This window comes from Dermochelys coriacea, chromosome 2 (genome assembly GCF_009764565.3).
Source record: "Dermochelys coriacea isolate rDerCor1 chromosome 2, rDerCor1.pri.v4, whole genome shotgun sequence".
Taxonomy (NCBI): Eukaryota; Metazoa; Chordata; order Testudines; family Dermochelyidae; genus Dermochelys; species Dermochelys coriacea.
In genome coordinates, this window is record NC_050069.1 from 15,358,089 (window position 1) to 15,385,532 (window position 27,444).

At 44.5% G+C, this 27,444-nt stretch overlaps 1 protein-coding gene across 3 annotated transcripts in view; it reads left to right on the forward strand.

Moving 5' to 3' along the window:
- The first annotated feature begins 320 nt into the window (after positions 1 to 320).
- The window catches only part of ZFAT (zinc finger and AT-hook domain containing), a 152,795-nt gene continuing 125,671 nt past the window's right edge, over positions 321 to 27,444 (forward strand). The window contains exons 1-2 of one of the 3 annotated variants that reach the window (XM_043507309.1): positions 321 to 563; positions 24,449 to 24,619. In XM_043507309.1, coding sequence (XP_043363244.1) covers positions 545 to 563; positions 24,449 to 24,619 — 190 coding nt within the window. In that variant the 5' untranslated portion in view covers positions 321 to 544. Of the gene's footprint in view, positions 564 to 2,030; positions 2,055 to 24,448; positions 24,620 to 27,444 lie in introns of those variants that run through there. The other 2 variants (XM_038389444.2, XM_038389445.2) reach the window with 2 other exon arrangements.

Below are 27,444 nucleotides of genomic sequence, written 5' to 3' on the forward strand. Positions count from 1 at the left end.
GCGAGGCTCCCTCCTCCCCGGGGCTCTCTCCGCTCCCGCAGCCCCCGAGCCTGGGAGAAAGGGCCGGAGAGCCCGCCGCTTTACTGCGCGGCCAGGGCGGCTGGGACCCCGCGCGACCCCAGCTGGGGCTGCAGCCTCCCCCGCGGCGCCCGGCTGGGGCGGCCGCGCGACGCCCCGGCGCTGCGTGAGAAAGGAGGAGCGAGCGGCCGGGGCTCAAGGGCCGGAAAGAGACGCGCACGCGCCACTCAACGGCCGCTCGCACGGCAGGGGTTGGGCGGCGCGCGCGCCTCCTCCTGGCCCTTCCCCCTCCCCTCTGCCCTCGCGTTCTCCATGCGACGTCGCTGAGCAAGAAGCCGCCGTGTCGGACGCGGCAGATTCGCCATAATCCGCCACCTCGCTTTTCTGACCCCCATTAAAAATAATAATTTCACGAGGCGCGGGGAAGCCAGCGGGGCGCCCGGGTGGCCTAGTCCACTGGGGGGCGAGTGCTTTAAAAACCCCCACCGTGGCCTTAGTTCACTGCTACCCACTCCCGCCACCGACTATGGAGGCTCCGGCTGCAGGTGAGCGGGGCGGCCCGGGTCTAAATGTGAGCAGCGGGGGAGGGGAAGGCGCACGCGGAGGGATTCTATCCTGAGAGGGGGAGGAGGAGAAAGCGGGGGGGGGGGGGGGAAGCATAAAAAGTAGTCCCGTCTTGCATCCCGTGATGTTATGATCTATCCGCCTATGAAGTAGTTCCCGCACGTATTATTCCCAGCGCCGGCATGGCCCCTCTTTCCTCAGCCACCGACCTCCCGGGAACTCCTCCAGTCCCCCCCTCCCTCCGGGCCGGCCTCAGCTGGGGAGGGAAACCGGCACCCCAGAACCAACGAACCCTTGGGGGAGCTGCTGCCCCCCCCCGCTAGTCAGCTGACCTCCTGCTCCGAGCCCCCCATCGCGCCAGAGCCTTTGGGGAGAGCCTGCTCGCCACGGCGTTTTTTGTTTTTTTTTTTTTCCTTTTTTTTTGGGGGGGGGCGGCGGGTGAAGGGGGCAGCCGAGAGTCTCCATGCACCCCCCCCCCGTGCCCCTCGTTGGGGCGGGAAAGGACAGGCCCTTGCCGGAGCCCTGGGGCCTTTGCCTTTCCTGGGCAGGGGCCGGGGGAAGGCCCGCCCCCAGCAGGGGTGGGGCTTCTTTCTGCGGCGGGAAATCCGCATATGGGCAGGGGGAATCGCCCGCCGGGGGGGGGGGGGGGGGGAGGGGAGCGAGCCTTTCCCGTGTGCGACTTCCAAGCCCTGGCTTCAGTTCCCCCCCCACGCCCCCCTCTCTGCCCATCGGAGCGAGCTGGGCCAGGAAGGGTGGGTTGAAGTGGGGTCCTGAGTACTTCCCCGCTGCCTGGAGATGGGGGCCAGGAGTCCCTCCACTCCTCCCCACGGCATTGTGTGCCCCACCATATAGGGGGAAGGGGTGGACGGACTCAGATGGCCTAGTAGGGTTTTTTAGCATATAATTTACTCTTAAGGAAGAAGTGCTGCTAAATCTTTATAAGGAAGCTTCTGTGCTGCTAGAAAGTATTTAGAGACAGCCCCGCATTGCTTACATTGAGATTCCTAAGGGTACCCTTATCTACCAAAGCCAGTGGTCTAAACCAGAGGAGCGCAAACTATGGCCCATCGACCAGATCTGGCCTGTCGGGGCTTTCAGTCTGGCCCCCGGGATTGCCAGCCCCATGGCACAGCGGGGCTAAGGCAGCCTCCCTGGCCCTGCGCTGCAGCTGGCACCACCTCCCAGTGGCCCCTGGAGGACGGGGGGGCAGAGGGCTCCATGCGCTGCCCTTGCCTGAAGGTATCGCCCCTCCCCCCCAGCTTCCATTGGCCAGGAATGGGGAACCGTGGCCAATGGGATCTTCGGGAGTGGTACCCGCAGACGAAGGCAGTGCGTGGCAGAGCCGTCTTCCTCAGCCCACCCCCAGGAGTCACTGCCGGACATGCTGGCTTCTGGAGCGGCATGGGGCTAAGGCAGGCAGGGAGCCTGTATTAGCCCCGCTGAATGCTGCTGGCCCCCTGGAGCGACTCGAGGTAAGCAGTGCCTGGCTGGAGCCCACACCCCAAACCCCTCTTGCATCCTAACCCCTGCCCTGAGCTCCCTAGCCCCCTGCCACACCCCTCCTGCACCCCTGCCCTGAGCCCCCTGCTGCACTCTGCACCCCCACCCCCTGCCCTGAGCCCCCTGCCACACCCCTCCTGCACCCCAACATCCTGCCATGAGCCCCCTCCTGCGCATGGTACCCCCTCCCACACCCCACACTTCCTCCCGCACCCTAAACCCCTGCTCCAGCCCTACGTTCATGGCCCTGCATACAGTTTCCCCATCCAAAAAAGTTTGCCCACCCCTGGTCTAAACTGCTTAGAAGGGTGCCAGAAAAAAGCAAAAAGTGGTTTCTAATGTTCATGTGTGAAAATAACTTACAAAGGGGAATAACTATAAAATGTCCTGCTAATGTGCACTAAACTAGTGTCATTTTTTGTATTTCATATGTCTATAAAAAAGCATATTATGGCTATCTTCTGTAAATAGCAGAATCAATCTACATAATGTTACGTGAGGGCATAGATTAAAATTGGAGACATGTCCTGCGTTATGATCGCAGTTCATTTGGGTGCCTTGAACTTGACTTTGGCCAACTGTTGTGCAGAATGCCTACAGTTCCAGGCGATTTCAAGTAGAATTATGGATACTCTGCACTTCAAAAAGTCAGGTTCAAGGCATCTCAAGTAGGGTACCCAAAAATCAGTGGCCAGTTTTGAGGATGTTGGTTTATATTCTGATGAGTGTCTTGCTTCCGGACATAGTATCTTGCAGGATAGGGTCCCTAAAGTGTAGAATGCAGCACCTATGTTTAGCCACAAGAGGTTGCAACTAGAACATGGAATCTAAGTTTTGTTGTCTATGAATATATTGTCTAAGATAACTATGGCCTTATAGAACACTTAGTTAGATGGTGCATGTTTTTAAAAAAATTATGTGAGAAAAGATACATATAATATAAACCAGATATTTATATCGTAGTGTAGATATTTTGTAGGCTCTTTTAGACAGTTGTCATAACAATAGGATCTCTACCACCATTATAATCAGCTATCCTATATACTAAGAACTTAACTGTTGGTTATATCCCTTGATAAGTAATGGATCTCTTTAAACTGCAGCAGTGTGCATATAGACTTGATTTTCTTCTATGAATTTTGTCATCTGTGTCAATTTCAGCCGTTTTTAAATGAAAGTTTGCTACATTTGATTCCTACCTAAATTGTTTCATGGTCAGATGAAAGCAAGTACCAAGCATCAATTTGCTTTGCCATCTTGACAGGCAAAAGCCTCACTTTCTGTATGTGATGAATAGGCCACATAAGCTTTTCATTGTTTAAATTTCCTGTTGACAAGGTATATTGTAATGCTGATTTTGAGATGTGGCATTGGAGTTTTTAGACTTGAGTCATCCTGTCTAGACTAAACAAGTAATTAATTTTTTTTTCCATCCAGTTCTGAAGTCTGTATAGTTCAGGCAGAATGTTTTTTAGGTTTTTTTTTTTTTTTTTTAATATGAGAGAGAATGTACTAACTCTTGGGCTACAAGGTACCTATGGGTTTTTCTTTGTTCCTCCTGCTGAAACTGTTCCACTTCATATAAAACACTTTGTATAAAACATTGATTGCAGCAGGGATTGGAACCTAGATATCCCAGGTGAGCATGTTAACCACTAGGGTATAGAATCATTTTCACTTTCTCTAACCCAGACACCTCACCACCTCCTCTCAGGTCTCCCACATTCCAAGGAGGATTAAGTCACAGTGAGCTAAGGTCACTTCAAGTGAGAGCATCTAAGACTTTTTGTACCTTTAGTTGATTTGTTATAATTTTCCTGAGAGTCCCTGTGTAGATAAGCCTTAGGACTCCCAGTGTTGCAACTAAATGTAATGTAGACCATGCTTTTGTAAGAATCAACAGAAAATATTGCACCATTTAGTATCCTACAGGATGCGTAGCATCTTGTGCGGAGCTTACTGATTAGAAACAATGAAATGATGATTTTCACCACACCAAAGAAAGAGAACTAAAATTAGTTAATGCCAGTATTTTTCCTCAACTTAACTCTAAAATGTTAATGGGTGGTGGTGGAGAGAAAAGGCCTGACGATCAAATCTTTGGCTAAGTGTCTGCTCTTGAGGCAAATGTATGGGTAACTGAAAATCATACTTGTGCCAATTGCATTTTTCCATCCTTCAAAACAGGAGCTTGGAACAATTAGTTGAATTTCATCAAGATTATGAAATGCTGCAGATTGTCTGAAGGTATAAAAATAAGTGCATTAGCATATTTCACAATATTTTGAAGAAAGTCTGACTTTTCTTTGTGTATCTATTTTAACCTGCTTATTTTCTATGTGGAATACCCTGACTACACAATGACTCAGCAGCAAGCCAACAAAACCCACAGCTACATAGTAACACATATTTGAATACAGATTGCAAATATGCAGCACAGTAGTGCTGCTGTCTGACAAGCCAAGAATGGTTTGCTGCCGTTTTTCTATGTCACTTTTGTTAATGCGTTCAGAGTTGAAAAGGAGTAGCATATGTGATACTACATATATTATAATTCTGTATATGTGCAGTTCAAAATATGTCTATTTACTTAATGCATCACAAAATTGTTCAGTTCTTTTTATGTTCAACTAAAATTATTGGCTTGCTACTTGTTACTCCTGTTAAATATTAGCATGAAACTTGAATATTTCTTGTTTGAGCTAAAGTAGTTACACCAAAGAAAAAATTGTATATATTCATGTGCGAGTCCCTCTCCCCCTTTTCTGGAAAACCCTGTAACGCTGCCTGCAGTGACTCAAGACCGCGAGTACCAACGTCAGGGTAGACATTAAGAGCAAGGCCGCAAACCCCAAATTAGTTATGAGTTCTATACTTTGCACAGTTTTGTCGTCAAAAGGCAGCTTTTGCTGACAGAACAGTGGAGGTGTACACATTATGAAGCTACTATTGGCAGCAAAACTCTGCTGTTTTGCCGACAGAATAAAACCATCTTGAGAAGAGGCATAGAGCTTTCTGCGGCAAAGTTAAAGTGACAAAGCATCAGTGTGGAGGTTGCTGTTACTAATGTCGCCATAACTGGCCTCCCCTAGTATCCCACAATGCCCACCACCGTGACCGCTCTGCTCACTGTTTTGAACTTGGCTGCCCTGCAGGCATGCACCCCTCACCTTCCAAAGCTCCAGTAAGCTTTGACATTCCTCACTGTGGAGAGCTCTCAGCGGTGCTGAAGATGCTGGTTATGGTGGCTGAGAAGGCTGTGGGAGAACTCGGAGGGAATCCCAGAACCATCAGTATGGAATTGGCAGGCAGAGCAGACTGTTGCTGCAGGAGTGACGGGGGGGGGGGAAGACTGCTGTACTGTGTAGAGCCAGGGGATGATGTGGGGGGGGGTGTTCCCCTCCCCCAGGATTGGTTGCCCAGGCTACTGTCTGAATTTAGAGACAGCATGCTGACACACTGTCTTTCTAACAGATGCACTCTCCCCACTATAATCTCTCACATACTTCCCCAATACATACTCTGTTTCTGTGTCTTTCCCCTCCACTCAACCAACACACACACACACACACACACACACACACACTCCTTCCCTCCCTCCACACTTCAGTTGAAAAGCAGCTGGCAATCTAGTAGGATGCCCATGAAACGATGGGATTGAGAAACCTGTATCATGTGATGCTGTCCCTGGCGCATGAGGCATTGCAAACCCTTTCCAAAGAACCCTGCAGCCAGCTGCATAATGGGATAGCTACCCACAGTGCACTGCTCTTTGTGTTGATGCAAGAGCTGCTAGTGTGGATACGCTCTGCTTGCACAAGGAACATAGTGTGGACATGCAACAGTGGTTTAATTAAAGCGGCATAACTTTTGTCAACAAAACTCTAATATAGACAAGGCCTGAGATGTTCCCCGCCAATCATCAAGTGTGAGCTCCTCAGGCACGATAACCATCTTAATATGGAGTCACAGACAGTCCCCTTGGGTACTTCAATCTATCTTGCCATCCACATGAACGTACCTTTGTGATAGATGGTCTCTTACACCAAGAATAAGAGAAATATTCAGGCTACTCCCAGTCCTCAAGGACCAATCGTGTCTCCCAAGTCAGTTGCACCTTGGATCTTACCTCAAACATAATGCTTGTAGCCAATCCTATAATAAACTATATAAAGATTTATTAAATAGGAAAAGATTTATTAAATAGAGATTTACAAAGTTAAAACAGGTAAACATAGATACACAAATGAGTTGCAATCTTGCATTTAAAGAGGTAATAAAAGCTGCTTTAATCAGATTCTGTATGTCCTTTAGGGCTAATTCAGGCTAAACTGTTGGGGATCTTTCTCTTATGCTGAGAAACATTTTGCCCCACAGAGTCCAAGCAGCACACAAATACCAACTTCCTTTTCTTTGTCGTTTTATCCCCCTTCTGCTGAGCTGAGCTGCAAACTCAGCTGATGGGAGGAGTCCACTTGCATGACTCACTTTCACAGGGAGGAGAGCAGAACAACAGAAGTCTTTTGTCCTCTTGTTGATGGTATGTAGGGAGAGACCAGTTGCAGTGTGCCAATAGTCTTTATGGTATCAAAAAATCTTTGATTTTGGAAAGGGTGTAACACTTTCTATTGAAGATCAGCCTTTTTTACTAATTAATATCTCTCTCCTGTGTAGTGATTTACCTGGTCACAGAGGCTCACAATACAGCTGTTCAAATATTACCTGAGGGATACAGATGTTGTGAGATTATAGAATGTCTGTGAGTTGCTGCATGCATTAGAGTCTAAACACATTCTTATAATTCAATTCCTTTTTTTAACTATCTAACACGCAAGTGAGCCAGACTGTTCCAGCTACATATTTGTCAGTGCCCAATTGAGACATGGGGAGCTTGGCATGAACTGGCACTGGTCTGCCAGTGTCACAAACCCCAAAATTGTTATTCTAGGTGTTTGGAGCTGAAAAGTCTCCTTTTTGTGTGTAAGTAGTTGTTACTAAAAGCATAATTTTGCAAGGAGAGCTATGTGTTGACCTTTTGATATAATGAAAGCATCAGTAGTTATACTGCACATGAGTTTTGAACATCAATCCTTTTCCGTTTATTTGCTCAAACAGTGATCTTTGTTAGTGTATTATCATTTTTTCTGTTACAGTGCAAAACTGCAATATGAATAATAATTCTAGCCTTGTTATATTGTGTTCAACCAGCTGCAGATTTTAGGTCAGCAGCGGTGGGTGTGTATAGGAAGCAATGCCAAAATAGCAAAGTTTTGTATTTTTGTAGCATGATGCAACAAAGTTTAGAAAGAAATTGATCACTTAGGGTATGTCTACACAGCAAATCAAAACCTGTGGCTGGCCCATTCCAGAAGACTTGGGCTGTGGGGCTGTTTCATTTCTGCGTAGACTTCTGGGCTTGGCTGGAGCCTGGGCTCTTGGCAACTGGTGGGAGGGTCTCAGAGCTCAGGCTCCAGCCTGAGCCTGGAATTCTACACAGCAATGAAACAGCCCCACAGCTTGAGCCTCACGAGCCCGAGTTGGCTGGCACAGGCCAGTTGTGGATTTTTCTTTAGACCCACCCTTAGTGTTTTTACAGCTAGGCTTGCCAGAGGCTGCATTGGCATGCCCTGCTGGTAGATGAGTTATAACTGGACCATGTTGCACAGGGCAGTATTGGTAAAGAATTCATGAGAACACTGATCTAGTTGCAGATATTTTCAGTAATATATAGGTGTTTGCAGAATATTTAAAATCCCTGCTTAGTTGTCATACTGTGAGTTCTCTGTGCAGTACAGTTCACGTGCTAAAATGTATTGTGGTGAAACTTTGTGGGATCTGAGTAGCAGCCGTGTTAGTCTGTATTCGCGAAAAGGAATACTTGTGGCCACCTTAGAGACTAACAAATTTATTTGAGCATAAGCTTTTGTGAGCTACAGCTCACTTCATCGGATGCATTTGATACATTTGATGCATCCGATGATCAAATGCATCGGATGAAGTGAGCTGTAGCTCACGAAAGCTTATGCTCAAATAAATTTGTTAGTCTCTAAAGTGCCACAAGTACTCCTTTTCTTTCTGTGGGATCTGTTCTTCACTCAGTCCACAATCATAGCTGCTTTTACAGGTGTGAGCACTGAGCGAGATTTGGAGCTGTAGCTCACGTTGAGGAACTTAAACCTGTTGGAGGAGGGATAGCAAGAACATTGTTGCCAAAAAAAGTTATTTCCAATTATTTTGTGTTTGTGATTAACATTTATTAAGCTCAGAAGCATCTCTTCACATTCTTGGCTAATCCCACATTATTTTTAGGCTGTACTCCAAGGATGTGCATGAAAGCAAAAAGGAATTTGCGTGCAGTGGTTTTAAGGGTTTTCAAACAGGAAATCTAATAGTATTTTTATAGGTCATTTATCTAATGATTGAATTATTGAGTGTTGTGTTTTATGTCATTTAATATGTGCTCGAAATGACTGGAGTACAGTCATGGATGGTTATAAACTGTTCAGGAAGGACAGGCAGGGCAGAAAAGGTGGGGGAGTAGCACTGTATGTAAGGGAGCAGTATGACTGCTCAGAGCTCCGGTACGAAACTGTGGAAAAACCTGAGTGTCTCTGGATTAAGTTTAGAAGTGTGTGCAACAAGAGTGATGTCATGGTGGGAGTCTGCTATAGACCACCGGACCAGGGGGATGAGGTGGATGAGGCTTTCTTCCGGCAACTCACGGAAGCTACTAGATCGCATGCCCTGATTCTCATGGGTGACTTTAATTTTCCTGATATCTGCTGGGAGAGCAATACAGCGGTGCATAGACAATCCAGGAAGTTTTTGGAAAGCGTAGGGGACAATTTCCTGGTGCAAGTGCTAGGGGAGCCAACTAGGGGGAGCGCTTTTCTTGACCTGCTGCTCACAAACCGGGTAGAATTAGTGGGGGAAGCAAAAGTGGATGGGAATCTGGGAGGCAGTGACCATGAGTTGGTTGAGTTCAGGATCCTGACGCAGGGAAGAAAGGTAAGCAGCAGGATACGGACCCTGGACTTCAGGAAAGCAGACTTTGACTCCCTCAGGGAACAGATGGCCAGGATCCCCTGGGGGACTAACATGAAAGGGAAGGGAGTCCAGGAGAGCTGGCTGTATTTCAAGGAATCCCTGTTGAGGTTACAGGGACAAACCATCCCGATGAGTCGAAAGAATAGTAAATATGGCAGGCGACCAGCTTGGCTTAATGGTGAAATCCTAGCGGATCTTAAACATAAAAAAGAAGCTTACAAGAAGTGGAAGCTTGGACATATGACCAGGGAAGAGTATAAAAATATTGCTCGGGCATGTAGGAAAGATATCAGGAGGGCCAAATCGCACCTGGAGCTGCAGCTAGCAAGAGATGTCAAGAGTAACAAGAAGGGTTTCTTCAGGTATGTTGGCAACAAGAAGAAAGCCAAGGAAAGTGTGGGCCCCTTACTGAATGAGGGAGGCAAGCTAGTGACAGAGGATGTGGAAAAAGCTAATGTACTCAATGCTTTTTTGCCTCTGTTTTCACTAACAAGGTCAGCTCCCAGACTGCTGTGCTGGGCATCACAAAATGGGGAAGAGATGGCCAGCCCTCTGTAGAGATAGAGGTGGTTAGGGACTATTTAGAAAAGCTGGACGTGCACAAGTCCATGGGGCCGGACGAATTGCATCCGAGAGCGCTGAGGGAATTGGCGGCTGTGATTGCAGAGCCCTTGGCCATTATCTTTGAAAACTTGTGGCGAACGGGGGAAGTCCCGGATGACTGGAAAAAGGCTAATGTAGTGCCCATCTTTAAAAAAGGGAAGAAGGAGGATCCTGGGAACTACAGGCCGGTCAGCCTCACCTCAGTCCCTGGAAAAATCATGGAGCAGGTCCTCAAAGAATCAATCCTGAAGCACTTAGAGGAGAGGAAAGTGATCAGGAACAGTCAGCATGGATTCACCAAGGGAAGGTCATGCCTGACTAATCTAATCGCCTTTTATGATGAGATTACTGGTTCTGTGGATGAAGGGAAAGCAGTGGATGTATTGTTTCTTGACTTTAGCAAAGCTTTTGACACGGTCTCCCACAGCATTCTTGTCAGCAAGTTAAGGAAGTATGGGCTGGATGAATGCACTATAAGGTGGGTAGAAAGCTGGCTAGATTGTCGGGCTCAACGGGTAGTGATCAATGGCTCCATGTCTAGTTGGCAGCCGGTGTCAAGTGGAGTGCCCCAGGGGTCGGTCCTGGGGCCCGTTTTGTTCAATATCTTCATAAATGATCTGGAGGATGGTGTGGATTGCACTCTCAGCAAATTTGCGGATGATACTAAACTGGGAGGAGTGGTAGATACGCTGGAGGGGAGGGATAGGATACAGAAGGACCTAGACAAATTGGAAGATTGGGCCAAAAGAAATCTAATGAGGTTCAATAAGGATAAGTGCAGGGTCCTGCACTTAGGATGGAAGAATCCAATGCACCGCTACAGACTAGGGACCGAATGGCTCGGCAGCAGTTCTGCGGAAAAGGACCTAGGGGTGACAGTGGACGAGAAGCTGGATATGAGTCAGCAGTGTGCCCTTGTTGCCAAGAAGGCCAATGGCATTTTGGGATGTATAAGTAGGGGCATAGCGAGCAGATCGAGGGACGTGATCGTTCCCCTCTATTCGACACTGGTGAGGCCTCATCTGGAGTACTGTGTCCAGTTTTGGGCCCCACACTACAAGAAGGATGTGGATAAATTGGAAAGAGTACAACGAAGGGCAACGAAAATGATTAGGGGTCTAGAGCACATGACTTATGAGGAGAGGCTGAGGGAGCTGGGATTGTTTAGTCTGCAGAAGAGAAGAATGAGGGGGGATTTGATAGCTGCTTTCAACTACCTGAAAGGGGGTTTCAAAGAGGATGGCTCTAGACTGTTCTCAATGGTAGCAGATGACAGAACGAGGAGTAATGGTCTCAAGTTGCAATGGGGGAGGTTTAGATTGGATATTAGGAAAAACTTTTTCACTAAGAGGGTGGTGAAACACTGGAATGCGTTACCTAGGGAGGTGGTAGAATCTCCTTCCTTAGAGGTTTTTAAGGTCAGGCTTGACAAAGCCCTGGCTGGGATGATTTAACTGGGACTTGGTCCTGCTTTGAGCAGGGGGTTGGACTAGATGACCTTCTGGGGTCCCTTCCAACCCTGATATTCTATGAAAACCCTGGAATAGAGCAAGTAGGGGTGTTGTGTCCATGCTAGGTAGCACAAGTACTTGCCTGCCTATCTCTGCAGGCTGCTGAAGGAGTGAGAAAACTGGGAGGAGCTGATTTTGGGGAATTAGGGAGGAGTAGAATGGCAGAGGAGTGGGGAGCTAGGAGGATCTGGAAAGAAGCAAAGGGAAGCTAGGAAACAAGGTATGGGGAACTGAACCAGAGACATGGCTGTGGGATTCAATGGGAAGTTGGGAGATGCTGAAGCTGGAGAGCTGCCAGCTGTGTTGCTGGAGCAGAGATCGTTGATCTGTGACTAAAACCTTGTTTACACTATGGCTTAGTTTTCACTGCCAAAAAGGTGTATGTTTACAGTGACATAACTATCTCACTGTGAAATCCTAGGGGAGACAAGGCACTATAGCTTTTACTGTGATGTGATTAGGCAGGCTCACCTATGAGAGAGGCATAGTGTTGACCTTGCCTGCATATATCATGGTAAAAAGTACCAAGTTGTGTCCACTAAGATTTTTCCAGCAAGATAGCTAATACAGGTTAATTATCACACTATAAAATACAAACTGAAAAGCCACCGTTTTTGACACTGAAGACAATGTCTAACCTTTTAAGTCGACCTGCTAACTCGTATGAAAACTACAAACTGTTTTGTCTTCACTAGGATTTTAACTTGAATAAAGAACACACTTTTTGCACACTAAAGCCAAGGCATAAATGGAAGAATGGAGAAGCAGGGTTGTGGGAGGTGCAAGAAAACAAGTATCCCGTGGCAGAGTAGATCTGTAGGTGAGTGAGCATAGAGGTGTGTACATGTAATTTAGGAGTATGTGGTCAGGTATAGAGAGGGAAGAGTAAGATAATTTGGTAGAGGGTATAACAGACATTGGGGAGGGGAAAGAAAGGGAAATGGCATGCATATATATATATATATATATATATATATATGGTAGAAAGCAAACAAAACAGTGGAACTGAAGAATGGTGTAAATTAAGGAAGGAAAGAGTTACTAAAGAGAGAAGAAAATATGGACTGAAGGAACTACAGTAGAACCTCAAAGATATGAACAACAGAGTTACAGACTGACTGGTGAACCGGACACCATGTGGAATGGGAAGTAAGCAATCGGGCAGCAGCAGAGACCAACAAACAGTAAATACTATATTGTGCCTGTATTGCATCTTAAAGGTAGGCACATCTGCGTTGCCTGTCCCCGCCCCCTACTCGCTACATGGAGGGCAGCCACTTACAGGTAGGAGGTGAAGACGCTGAATTTCACAGGCACAGCTGTGAGCCCTGGAGCAGGCAGAGCAGGGTTAATGCTGGGGATGGGTCTGCAGCTTTCCTGTAAACTGGGGCGCAGTTCCTTCCCATGAAAGAAACTTCACAAACTCCTGCTGGAACCTGGCCTGGAATCTTTGCTGCTGGAGCTGGAGCCCAAGCTCCTGCTTTCATGCTCCACTCTGGAGGAGCAGCTCAGTTTTAAAAGGCCCCAGCCTTCACCGGGTGCCCACTGATGCCATGGTGCCCCAGGGTGCCTCACTCATCACCCTTGCAGCCAGGGGGTAGAACCAGCTGCCTGTGCACACCCCCTATTGCCAGGCAGCCACTTACAGGTAATAGGTGAAGATGCTGAAGTCTGCAGGCACAGCAGGGAGCCCCCATTCCAAGCAGCCTGTCCTGAGGAGCATAAATGTCTTGTTCAGAGTTGGGAACGTTTCAGAGTCATGAACAATCTCCATTCCTGAGGCATCCATAACTCTGAGGTTCTACTGTATACGATACAATTGGGAGGAAAGACACAAAGGTATAATGTGATCTTGGGCATATTCATAAGTTTAAGCTTGTGCCTAAGTGCATGCAGGATCAGGCTCTTAATCCTGAGGTTAGCTTTGCATTTAATTAAGGAGTTACAGTTGCTTTTGACTCCTACAGAACTGCAAGAAGTGTTGTTAGATATATAAGTTTTAAAATATTGGCTGTGTTAATTTTAGGGAATTGCTTCGGATACATATTCCCATGATTTGTTTGATGTATTGGTATGTGTGCAGGGCCAGCCTTACGGAAAATGGCACCCTGGGTGAGGCTGGACATGGAGCAGAGTTGGGGGGTGGAGCTTGGCTGGGGGTAGAGTGAGGCAGGGAAGCGGGGGCTAGGAGCAGGCGTGTGGAGCAGAGGTGCAGATGGAGTGGGTGATGGGGGCGGACTGGGGCTAGAGGTGGAGCTGGGGGTGAAGCTGCAGGGAGGGGGATGGAGCAGAGATGCAAGCAGCGAAGAGAATGGGGGCGGAGCAGGGCTGGGGATGGACTGTGGCAGTGAGCTCGGGGGCAGAGCCAGATAAGGGCATCAGGGAGGGAGGGTTGTTATTGTAACACTCTCTTGACAGCACAACCCCCCCCCACCATGGTGCCCACATTGACTACTAAGGCTGTTCTTGTATGTATGTGTACGTATATATAGAGATAATATACCTCTTTCTTTCTGCCAAGCAACAGCCCTGGAAGGGTTTAATTTCAGTGAGTTTTTTCCCATATAAAATATTTTAAAATGATTACAGTTTGGTTGAAAAAAAATTTCTGGACTGTTCCCATCACACAATCACCGTGACAGTCTAAAAGCATATTTTGTGATCTTATCTCAACCATGTTTTTTAAAATTAAGCTCTGTTGTAGCTTTGAAAAGTGTCGAGTGTTACATGTTTGAGACCATTTTTTTTGTGGTGCTTTAAATCAAAAGGTAGGGAAGTTGTTTTGAGGTTAGTGGAGGGGACTGGGAGACGGAAAGCCTGGGTTCTGTGCCAGGGTATGCAACTTGCTGTATAACCTTGGGAAAGTCACTTAATCTCCCTGTGGCTTATGCTTGATCAGTAAAATGGAGATATTTTTCAGACATTAACTAATTAAGCCTCACCACATCCCTGGGAGTTAGGAAAGTGCTTGAGATATTTAGAGTAATATGAAGACAGAGTATAGAAACAGCTTGTTTATAAATTGTATTTGTTACTTGCTTAATTTGTAATGTTGGGTTTTTTGGAGGAAGGTTGTTTTTGTTTAATTCATTTTGGCAGTTTTTTCATTTAAAATTATATTAATTTAGGTTTACATCACTTGAAGCTTATTGATTATTAAAATAACACCTATCAAATATATTTAGCAAACTGAATATTTCTTAGTATTTTTGGCTGATATTCATATTATTTGTTTACCGGCCTACTTAATTGATTTACGGTTTCTTTGATTCTCTGCATACTTAATTTCTGTCTAATTGCTCTGTTGACTTCCCACCTAATTAATTATCCACTGCTTAATCATTAATTCTGTGCAGACTTAATTGACTTACTGCTTATTTGATGCATTACACTTAATTGACTATTTAATTCATAGATACTAAGGTCAGAAGGGACCACTCTGATCATCTAGTCCGACCTCCTGCACAGCGCAGGCCACAGAATGTCACCCACCACTCTTATGAAAAACCTTACCCATGTCTGAGCTATTGAAGTCCTCAAATCATGGTTCAAAACTTCAAGGAGCAGAGAAGCCTCCCTCCAGTCAACCATGCCCCATGCTACAGAGGAAGGCAAAAAAACCTCCAGGGCCTCTCCAATCTGCCCTGGAGGAAAACTCCCTCCTGACCCCAAACATGGCAATCAGCCAAACCCTGAGCACATGGGCAAGATTCACCAGCCAGATACCCAGGAAAGAATTTTCTATAGTAAATCGATCCCATCCATCTAATATCCCATCTCAGGGGATTTGGCCTATTTACCCTGAATATTTAAAGATAAATTACTTACCAAAATCCCATTATCCCATCATACCATCTCCTCCATAAACTTATCGAGTAGAAGCTAAAAACCAGATAGATCTTTTGCCCCCACTGCTTCCCTTGGAAGGTTATTCCAAAACTTCACTCCTCTGATGGTTAAAAACCTTCGTCTGATTTCAAGTCTAAACTTCCTGGTGGCCAGTTTATACCCATTTGTTCTTGTGTCCACATTGGTGCTGAGCTTAAATAATTCCTCTCCCTCTCCTGTATTTATCCCTCTGATATATTTATAGAGAGCAATCATATCTCCCCTCAACCTTCTTTTAGTTAGGCTAAACAAGCCAAGCTCCTTAAGTCTCCTTTCATAGGACAAGTTTTCCATTCCTCGGATCATCCGAGTAGCCCTTCTCTGTACCTGTTCCAGTTTGAATTCATCCTTCTTAAACATGGGAGACCAGAACTGCACACAGTATTCTAGGTGAGGTCTCACCAGTGCCTTGTATAACGGTACTAAAACCTCCTTATCCCTACTGGAAATGCCTCTCCTGATGCATCCCAAAACCGCATTGGCTTTTTTCACAGCCGTATCACATTGGCAGCTCATAGTCATCCTATGATCAACCAATACTCCAAGGTCCTTCTCCTCTTCCGTTACTTCTAATTGATGCGTCCCCAACTTATAACTAAAATTCTTGTTATTAATCCCTAAATGCATAACCTTACACTTCTCACTATTAAATTTCATCCTATTACTATTACTCCAGTTTACAAGGTCATCCAGATCCTCCTGTATATCCCGATCCTTCTCTGAATTGGCAATACCTCCCAGCTTGGTATCATCTGCAAACTTTATTAGCACACTCCCACTTTTTGTGCCAAGGTCAGTAATAAAAAGATTAAATAAGATTGGTCCCAAAACTGATCCCTGAGGAACTCCACTGGTAACCTCCCTCCAACCTGACAGTTCGCCTTTCAGTAGGACCCGTTGCAGTCTCCCCTTTAACCAATTCCTTATCCACCTTCTGATGTTCATATTGATCCCCATCTTCTCCAATGTAACTAATAATTCCCCATGTGGCACGGTATCAAATGCCTTACTGAAATCTAGGTAAATTAGATCCACTGCATTTCCTTTATCTAAAAAATGTTACTTTTTCAAAAAAGGAGATTAGGTTGGTTTGGCACGATCTACCTTTTGTAAAACCATGTTGTATTTTGTCCCATTTACCATTGACTTCAATGTCCTTAACTAATTTCTCCTTCAAAATTTTTTCCAGGACCTTGCATACTACAGATGTCAAACTAACTGGCCTGTAGTTACCTGGATCACTTTTTTTTCCTTTCTTAAAAATAGGAACTATATTAGCAATTCTCCAATCATTCGGTACTATTCCTGAGTTTACAGATTCATTAAAAATTCTTGCTAATGGGCTTGCAATTTCAGGTGCCAATTCCTTTAATCTTCTTGGATGAAGATTATCTGGGCCCCCCGATTTAGTCCCATTAAGCTGTTTCAGTTTCGCTTCTACCTCTGATATGGTAATATCTACCTCTATATCCTCCTTCCCATTTGTCATGCTACCATTATCCCCAAGATCCTCTTTAGCCTTATTAAAGACTGAGGCAAAGTATTTGTTTAGATATTGGGCCATGCCTAGATTATCTTTAACCTCCGCTCCATCCTCAGTGTTAAGCGGCCCCACTTCTTCCTTCTTAGTTTTCTTCTTATTTATATGGCTATAGAACCTTTTACTATTGGTTTTAATTCCCTTTGCAAGGTCCAACTCTACTCGACTTTTAGCCTCTCCGACTTTATCCCTACATCTTCTGACCTCAATTAGGTAGCTTTCCTTGCTGATCCCTCCCATCTTCCACTCCCTGTATGCTTTCTGCTTCTTCATAATCACCTCTCTAAGATGCTTGCTCATCCAGCTTGGTCTACAACTCCTTCCTATGAATTTTTTCCCCTTTCTTGGGATACAGGCTTCCGATAGCTTCTGCAGTTTTGATTTAAAGTAATCCCAGGCCTCAACTGCCTTTAGATCCATAAGTTCTTCAGTCCAATCCACTTCCCTAAATAATTGCCTTAATTTTTGAAAGTCAGCCCTTTTGAAATCAAAAACCCTAGTTGCAGATTTATTTTTGTTAATCCTTCCATTTAGTTTGAACTGAATTAGCTCATGATCACTTGAGCCAAGATTGTCCCCTACAACCATTTCTTCTATGAGGTCCTCGCTCCTCACCAAAATTAAATCTAAAATGGCATCCCCTCTAGTCGGTTCAGCAACTACTTGATGAAGGAATCCATCAGCTATCGCATCTAGGAAAATCTGAGCCCTATTATTATTACTAGCACTGGTCCTCCAGTCTATATCTGGGAAGTTAAAGTCTCCCATGATCACGCAGTTTCCATTAGTATTTACTTTATTAAAGACATTAAAAAGGGCTCTATCCATAACCAAATTAGATCCCGGAGGTCTATAGCACACCCCAAGCACTATCGCAGGAGAGGCTTTACTAGTTTTCTTCCCCAATGTAATTTTTGCCCAGACAGACTCTGTCTTATCCATTGCATCGCTTCTTATTTCTTTACATTCTAACTCATCGTTGATATACAATGCTACTCCACCCCCTTTACCTTTGTTTCTGTCTTTCCTAAAGAGCACATACCCTTCAATACCTGTAGTCCAGTCATGACTACTATTCCACCATGTTTCTGTTATCCCTATAATATCTGGTTTCACTTCCTGCACCAGTAGCTCTAGTTCCTCCATTTTGTTACCTAGACTCCTCGCATTGGTGTATAAACATCTTAATTTTGCTGTTTGGCCTCGCTCACATTTTGTACCCTATTAGGCACAGTCATTCTACAGCCAGTATAACCTATTAGACTAGTATCCACACCGCCCTCGCTCCTTATATACATTCTCCTACCCATGGCTGTATCCTTTCTTACTTCATCTTCTTCCCTCTCAATGCTAAAATCTGGCGTGGAGATTTTCTGGACATCTCCCATCCATCTCCCCCCAATTCCTAGTTTAAAGCTCTCTTTATCAGTTGTGCCAGCCTCGATCCTAGAAGTCTATTTCCTTCCCTACTCAGATGAAGTCCATCCCGAGAGAACTGACCTCTGTCCATGAATGCCTCCCAGTGGCCATACATCCCAAAGCCCTCCTTATAGCACCACTGCCTAAGCCATCTGTTGACAGTCATAATCTTGTCACACCTTTGTTGCCCTTCTCTAGGAACAGGAAGGATCCCGCTAAAGATCACCTGAGCCTCAATTTCCTTAAGCGTCTTCCCCAGCCTAGCATAGTCTCCCTTGATACTTTCCAGCGAGAATCTGGCTGTATCATTTGATCCCACATGAAGGATAATTAGGGGATTCTTTCCCGCTCCCTTGAGGATCCTTTTCAACCTCAGGTCTACATCCCGTATCTTAGCACCCGGAAGACAGCATACCCTTCTATTCTCAGGATCAGCTCTAGTTACAGGCCTGTCTATTCTTCTCAATAAAGAGTCCCCGATCACATAGACCTGCCTTTTCCTGGTGACAGTGCTATTCTCCAGTCTCTCCCCTGTTCCCTCTGGCTGCAAGTTCTTTCCATTCCTATTTTCCCTTACAATTCTCTTCAACCCATCCTGTATCCTCCTGGGGCTCATATTTGGTGTAGTCTCCCTTGACTCTTCCCCTTTTTCTATAGGGCTAGCCTCTCTTCTCTTCTTCCTTACCCTTCCACCTTCAGCAACTACCTGCTGAGCCCCTTCATTTTCCAACTCTGCAAACCTGTTCCTAAGCTCTATTTCTCCTTCACTAGCCCATTTTTTCCTCTGCCTGGTTCTTTGAGTCACATGTTTCCACTGACCACTTTCCTCATCCAGTCTCTCCTCAAAATTCCCCAGCCCTGCTTCCATCCGTGAGTCTGAGCTTTTCCCTTCAGATACCTCATATCTTTGCTCCATCATCTGCTCAAACCCCTTCCTAAACTCAACCAGACTTTCCACCTGCATCTCCAAACCTCGGATCTTTTCCTCCATCAGCTCTATCAGACAGCATTTCATGCAGACAAAACTCTTACCGGTTCCCCCCTCCAGGATCATGTACATACCACAGCTTCCACATCCAGTCATCCTCAATGTGTCTTTCACTGCAGGAGTCACTCCCACAGCTTCCTCTGTATCTGTCATCTCCTTCCCACCTAAATCCTGTTAATCTGGGAAACACAAGCCACACCAAAAAGACCACCCCCCCAGCAAAAGCAAACCCCAAACAAGCACAATCCAAACTCCCCTGTTTAGAGCTCTGTGTGCTAGCTCCTGTGCCACTGCAGCTGTCTGTGCCGCTGCCTGACTGGCTGGCTACCTTTATAGGGCCCCTAGTCAGAAGCCCCACCCCCTAGGCAGGGCTCAGCTGCTCTCTCAGCACAAAGCCCCACCCCCTAATCAGGCTCAGCTGCTCTCCCAGCACAAAACCCCTACACACACACACAAATACAAATACAAATACTAAAAATACAAAACCAAGTACAACTACCTTCTCCTCCAACAGAACTCCAACAGAATTAATCGCCCTGTTTCTTCACCACCTAATTAGCACCTGGTTGATCAACTGTCTGTTGCTTACTCATGACCTAATTGTTTAAGAACTATGATCAGCGTACTTATTCTCCTGCTGCCTGGACCCCGCCCTCCTCCTCTGCCCATTCTTCCTGACATTCTCCTTGTTTTCACTTCTCTACTCCAGTTTTATTGCCTTATATTTCCCTTCCTCCCTTCACATCCTGCCTCTTCATTCTACTCTCAGAGGGGTAGCCGTGCTATTCTGTATCCACAAAAAGAACAAGGAGTTCGGTGGCACTTTAAAGAATAATACGTTTATTTGGGCATAAGCTTTTGTGGGTAAAAAATCCAGATGCATCTGAAGAAGTGGGCTTTTTACCCATGAAAGCTTATGCCCAAATAAATTTGTTAGTCTGTAAGGTGCCACCGGACTCCTCATCATTCTACTCTGACATTTCCCCATTACCACAATCCACATTCTTCATTGCCACCCTTTCTGTCCTTTGGCTCCATATATTCCAACTTTTCCTTCACTTTATGGTGTTGGTACATTTTTTATTATATCATGTCTGATATCATCTTGTAAGCTCCTTCGGAGAAACCCTGGTTTTTTTTATTATTGCCAGACACTTATTTCACTTTTGGGTTCTGTAAAAAATAATAATAATAAAAAAAATTAATATTATTTGACTGTGTTTTTTGCATAAAAACATCATTAGTCTTCTACTAGCAGCTGGTCACTCTTCCTCTAGGACTCTTGCTGTTAAAAGTGAGAGGGGAAAAAGATGACCCCAAAGACACTTACCAGGAAAATGTAAGAAGGGATGAGGAGGCAGCAGAAAGTGGGCCAATCAGTCAGTTTTTCCTTTCCCCAAAGATTCAGGAAGAGGAGAGCAGACCAAATGGAATTCGAGTATCAACTAGAAGATAATAAGACTCCAGAAAGTGAATGTCATCTGAATACTGGAGCATTCATCTCTCTCTAGTAGCCACTGCATATTAACTTTTTCATTTTTGTTTAATGTTCGTAGGTATTTTTACTCTGCATAGCACGAATCTTAAATACATATTTACATTTAGAAAGAACAGTTTTGACCTGCTGAGTAAATAATATGCTTCATCTTATAAAATGAATACATACTAAGCAAGTAGAGTGGAATCTATTCAAGGAGCATTTCTGTCATGTACCTAATATGCATTTTTAAAAATTTCCATAATATGTATGTGCCCAAGACTGCAGAATGGCTGGGAAGGAGCCATACTGATCTTTTGAGAACACATTATGCGCTTTAAATAACAGCTTACATACATAATTTAATGAAACATAATTTTAAGAGTTTTCCTGCAACATATGATATTAAAGAAGTTGTAGATGTATGCTCTGTGCATTAGTTTGAGAATAATGCAACTATCTCCAAAGACAAAATGAGAGGATGCTGTCATTTTAAAAAAACAAAACAAAACGAAAACCCACACACACAGACAAAACAAACAGAACCCCCCCCCGCCAGAGTAAAAATCATGCACACGAGTCCAGCAGCAGAGGGGAGGCTATCAAGTTTATTGCACTGAATGCAGCATGTATGATACTCCTGGGGGAATTCTGTGCCACTGTGCAATGCAGAATTTTACAGAAATTATTGTTTTTGGCCCATTATTTCCTTTCTGTGACATAAATGGGCTGCAATGCTACTGGCTACCACTAGGGTCCGCTGGACCCAGGAGAGTGCAGCATCTACATAGAAGACATTGCGGGGGGTGGGGGGGAGACGGCGTGAGAGTAGAGAGTAGCTGTAGTTACCCACATGCCCTGAGGGAAGGGAGATGATGGTGGGCAGGAAACTCCACACAAGCCTGGGACTCAGCAACAGGCTGTTTCTCCCTCTGGATCTCTGGGTGGTAGGGGAATGGGTGTCTGGGTTGGGGGTGGGGGTCACGGCTGGGCTTGCGGGGGGCGGAAGAGGGTTGTTGTCTGGCTTGGGGAGCCAAGGAGGGAGGGAGGCTGGTGTTTGGGCTGGGGGACCACAACTGGGCTCGGGAGGGAGGGGGTGGCTGTCTGGCCTGGGGGGGCCACGTATGGGCTCTGTAGGGGTTGGGGCTGCTTGTCTTGTCGGGGGGGAGGCTGTGGGTAGAGTCAGGTGGAGGGGTTGTGGGTATTTGACCCCCTGGCTGGGCTCAATGGGCGGGGGGAGGAGGAGGAGGAGGGAGAGAAACAAGAACTGGGGTGTCGTAGTGGTTTCTTTAACTCTCTACTCCTGGGGGAATTTTTCTGTTTGTTTGTACTGTTACAGGCATACTTGCTAAAAGGTATTTTTTGAAATGAATTACCAAAATAATTGAAACTGACATGATTATGTAGTGTTATTTTGACAAATAAAATTTGCAGAATTTTTAAATATTGGGTGCAGAATTTTTAATTTTTTGGCACAGAATTCCCCCTGGAGTAGTACAGTTATTTGCCTTGTGGGCAGGTGGCATACATGTGCATTTGTGCAAGTAGTTCATGGCCCTAAGAGACTGAGTATGGGCTCTTGAGACCAGAGTGATGGAACTGACAGAATTAAGGGAGACAGAGAAATACATAGGGGAGACTTTCTGGGACACAGCAGAGCAGTTCCACCCCAATCTGATGTTCTCTCTGCTTTTGAAAAGGATGAAAGTCTTGGGGAAGGAGAACATCAAGCTAGAGTGGAGGGAAATGATCCCATAGTTGGGACCCTCCTTCCAGATGATTTTGTGGTCCTCGCACTGAAGATACCTCTCCAGGGGAGGGAACTCCTGTTATTAGGAAGAGCCAGGTAATAGTAATGGGGGATTCAGTTGTTAGAAATATAGATAGTTGGGTTTTTGATGACCAGGAGAACCACATGGTGAATTGCCTGCTAGGTGCAAAGGTTGCAGACCTCTTGAGACATCTAGACAGGCTTATGTACAGTGCTGGGAAGGAACTAGTGGTCGTGGTACATGTAGGACCAGTGACATAGAGAGAGGTAGGAGAGCGGTTCTGGAAATCAATTTTAGGCTGCTAGATAAGAGATTAAAGTCCAGGACTGCCATGATAGCATTCTCTGAAAGGCTTCCATTTCCATGCGCTGGGCCAGTTAGATAGGCAGAACTGCAGATCTCGATGTGTGGATGAGACGATGGTGATCAGAGGAGGGATTTATGTTGATTAGGAAGTGGGGAACCTTTTGGGAAAGAGGAGCTGATACAGGAAGGCTTGGCTCCACCTAAATCAAAATAGAACCAGATTGCTGGCATGTAAAGTTTAAAAGGTCATAGATAGGACCCTACCCAATTCACGGTCCATTTTGGTCAATTTCATGGTAAGAGGATTTTAAAAATTAGTAAATTTCATGATTTCAGCTATTTAAATCTGAAATTTCCCGCTGTTGTAATTTTAGGGGTCCTGACCCACAAAGGAGTTGTCAGGGGGGTTGCAAGATTATTGTAGGGGGAGTTGTGGTACTGCTACCCTTACTTCTGCGCCGCTTCTGGCGGCGGCGCTGCCTTCAGAGCTGGGCAGCTGGAGAGCGGTGGCTACTGGCCGGGAGCCTAGCTCTGAAGGCAGCGCCACCGCCAGCAGCAGCGCAGAAGTAAGGACAGCATGGTATGGTATTACACCTTTACTTCTGCGCTGCTGCCTGCAGAGCTGGGCCCTCAGACAGCAGCTGACGCTCTCTGGCCGCCCAGCCCAGAAGGCAGAAGTGCAGAAATAAGGGTGGCATGGTATGGCATTGCCACCCTTCTGCTCTGCTAATGGCAGGGCACTGCCTTCAGAGCTGGGCACCTGGCCAACAGTCGCTACTCTCTGGCCACCCAGCTCTGAAGGTAGCGCAGAAGTCAGGGTGATAATACCATGATCCCTTCTAAAATAACATTGTGACCCTCTGCAACTCCATTTTGGGTCAGGACCCACAATTTGAGAAACACTGGTCTCCCCCGAGAAATCGGTATAGTATAGGGTAAAAGCACACAAAAGACCAGATTTCACTGGGGGAGACTAGATTTCATGGTCCGTGATGTGTTTTTTCATGGCCGTGAATTTGGTAGGGCCCTAGTCATAGAGGAATTTTAAAAATAACAGCTAGGGGAAAGCTGAGTGGTATGGAGAACTCTTGGGATGATCAATGGGACATGATAATACCAGGGTATAAAATATATAGGAAAGACAGAGTAGGTCGCACGGGAGGTGGATGGGGAGTGACACTGTATGTGAAAGAAAACATAGTCAAATATGGTAAAAATCTGAAATGAATCACACAAAACCATAGAGGTTGAAAAATGTACCAAACACCTACCAATTGGAAGGTGAGACCTACTAGTTAGAGGCAGATACAAAGAATAAGTGAGTGGGAGGTGAGGTCCAGGTGCATAAACCCGGTGTGATGCTCAGCTTCCCTTGCCATACAGAGCTGTTAACAGAGCGTAAGATGCTGGGATATTTATCAGGGTGCTGTCGCTGGAATCTGTTCAGGACACCGTCTTGTATCATCTTTTGACTAGTAGATGTCTGATAAGCTTGAAGTGGAATCTCACAGTGATACTGAAAAAGAAAAGGAGCTTTTAATTCTTTTGCCTCTTGGAAAGCTTCTCTGTGTGTGTCCATCCATATCTCTCTCCTGGCTGTGAGGAGATGGAGGGGAGGAAGTGTTCTCCTTTACTTTGCTCTTGACCTACCTAATGTTGTTTTCTATAGAAAACGCTCATTTAAAACTATAATGTAGTCCTTCTCGCAGTTGGTGATTAGCTGGTTTGGGTAAAAAAATTAATCTGGGTGACTAGTAGGTTTTTAAGTAAACAGCTGATGTCAGAAATGTTAATGATTCTCTCTCTATTTTTCAGGAATCAATTCCATCTTCATGTGTAAACTTTGTAACTTATTTTCACCGAATCAGTCAGAACTGTTGTCTCATGTCTCTGAGAAGCATGCAGAAGACGGGATTAATGTGGATGACATTGTTATTCCTCTCAGACCACTTACAGCACCCGCAAATACAAGCAAAAGTGGAGAAGGTACTGGCACAAACTGACAGGGATGCAATTTCCAATTACTAATTTAATTTAAAAAAATGTGCTGTAATGACTAAACTGTATAATTACATGATTTGTTTCTGTAGAGATCAGTTTTCAGTACTTAAAACTGAGTTTTGTTCAGTACGAAATGGATAGGAAAAGGGACTTGGAAAAACTCAACATGTGCTACAGAATGATTATATTGGTTTATTGATTTTAAATGTCAGGTGTTTCTGAGCCTTCTTCCTGGAGCTTTAATTTGGAGCTTTGTGACTAACATTGTCTAGCACTAACAGTGGAAACAGTTAAGTTTACCTAGACAATCAGCCAGCACATCAGAAAAAAAGCATCTACAGACTTTGCCAAGGTGGCTGATTGAATGTTGCCTCAATATGTCTAACTCTGTGTGAGTTCCATTTCAGATATCATCACTCTATGCAAAGATGGAAATAGCATGATTCATAATTTATAATTGTGCATAGACACTAGTACTATTAAATTAAGCCATCCAATAGTCAAAGGTTGAATTAGTTTTACACAAAATAATTATCATCAGCTACCCGTGGTAATAAATGTAATTTCCTCCACTGCTGAGAGTAATTGCAAATCTTTGTGATAATATGGGGGTTAAAATAATTCAGATTTCATGATAGCACGTTCTTTCTTGAGCCCTTGTGTACAACTGTTCTATATTTTTGGCTAATCCTTTATTTTACAGAACTACCAAGATTTTGTGAATACCTGGTCATGTGATTGCTAAATTCTATCCAGAGTATATAAAAACATATTTAAAAAAAAAAAAACTGAAGCCAGTTTAAATAATACTTTTTATATCTATAGTATATGCACATTGTAGGTCTTCATTTATTAATTAGCAGTCTGGATTGATGGCTTTATAATTGGGTTAAATCTATACAGAATGAAGATCTCAGGCATGCAGAATACATCTTCCTTTGTCATAGTTTTGTTCCCAGTAACTCTTCACAAATTGTGGATAGTATCTCTGAACACAGTGAAACTTACTTCCATTTTACAATATGTATGTATTTTTTAATATTTAGTTTTGTGAACACTTTTTTGCATGTGTGGCAGGGACTGTCTGCATTTTGTGTCTTGTAAGGAGCTAAAGACACTGTCAGTGCTTAACAAATAATAAATAAATAAAGAGGTATCAGACTTACGCAGCTTTACTTAAGAAATGTTGCCATCACTACTTTGCATATCTAATTATGATGAAAAGTAACAGCTGTGCTATTTTTTTAAAGTTGTCTTCTCATAAAGCTGTCTGAATAATTCTTTTCTGTTAGCCTTAATTTGCTTTATCTAGACCATATGGCTGCAGCTTTTTCAAATGGCATATAACAACTCCTACCACCCATAAGAATATTTCAGACTTATTAACTGAGTTCCCCACAACTTAAAGATTTTCAACCCATATAAGTATTTGCTATTTTACAACAAGCTTTTTGTTGTAGTTTTCAGTAGTCTGTTGGAAAATGTAGGATATTTATAGCACTCTTCACTGGAGTGAGGTAAGGGATTTTGTGGGAAATATTCCTTCATGACATTACATTTTCCTTTTCTGTAGTGAAATCTACAGTGGGCAAATGGGGTGAACATCTTTTTTCTTATAAAATTCTGCTCAATCAGCCCAGATGTGCTTCTCTTCTGTGTACTTCAGCCAGGTTAATACTATAACAGATGTGACTGGGTATGACTGAGGGCTGGTCATCTAGAAATGACAATGTCTTTTAAGTGCTGGTTGAGTGGTATACAACAACATTGTACTTTGCTAGACAGAGTGGTCTGCATTGTAAGAACAGGAAAAAGCCAAGGTTATTACAGGTGCCTGAGTTGGTGAATGTTGAGGTTTTATTGGAGCCTTCTCTGGAGTATGTACCTTTTAGGAGTTCTAGCTGAGGAATAATTTAATGTTTTTGTAGCATTATGAAACTGTAAAAACTAGGTAAGTATTAAATGTTGTTGTTGTTGTTGTTGTTCCTCCCTATCTCAGTTTTATAAGATATACATGCTTTTAGTAGTTAGATCATGCTGCCTTCAACAATTAGTTTATCTTAAACATTTTTATCTTCAGTAATACTGATTTTACATTTTTTATATTACCTCTTGTTCAAATGGGTCCCAATACCCTTTGACAAATGTTGCTACTGATAATACAGATTACTCATAAATATTGCTGTGTCCAACACTGAAGTACAGACATCTCTGACATGGAAAATGGCAGCTATTTAAGTAAGCCTGCATGACAGATTAGGATACACTGCTTCTTTTGAATGCACCACTCTCACTAAACTTTACTTTAAGGCCAGCATCTTCTAGCTCAGTAATTCTTAAACTTTTGTACTGGTGATCCCTTTCACATAGCAAGCCTCTGAGTGTGACTCCTCCCCCCTTATAAATTAAAAACTTTTTTTATATATTCAACACCATTATAAATGCTAGATGCAAAGCGGAGTTTGGGTGGAGGCTGACAGCTCATGACCCCCCATGTAATAACCTCATGACCCCCTGAGGGGTCCCAACCCCCAGTTAGAGAACCTTGTCTAGCTCTATGGGAGAAGTATCATGTATGTATTTGCTGGTGCTATGGGGCCTCTGTTCTTCTGCAAATATAAATATTAAGTTATAAGAAGAAGACAAGCTTTTCCAGTTGAAACTCCAGGGGGAATTTAGATGAGACAGAACACATACTGCCCACATTGGAATTTAGCCAGGATTCTTGAGTTAACACTAATAAACTTACAAAAAGTGCAGTGCAATCTTCTTCTAGCAAAAAGTCAGGGCCCCTTATTTTTTGTCTCATT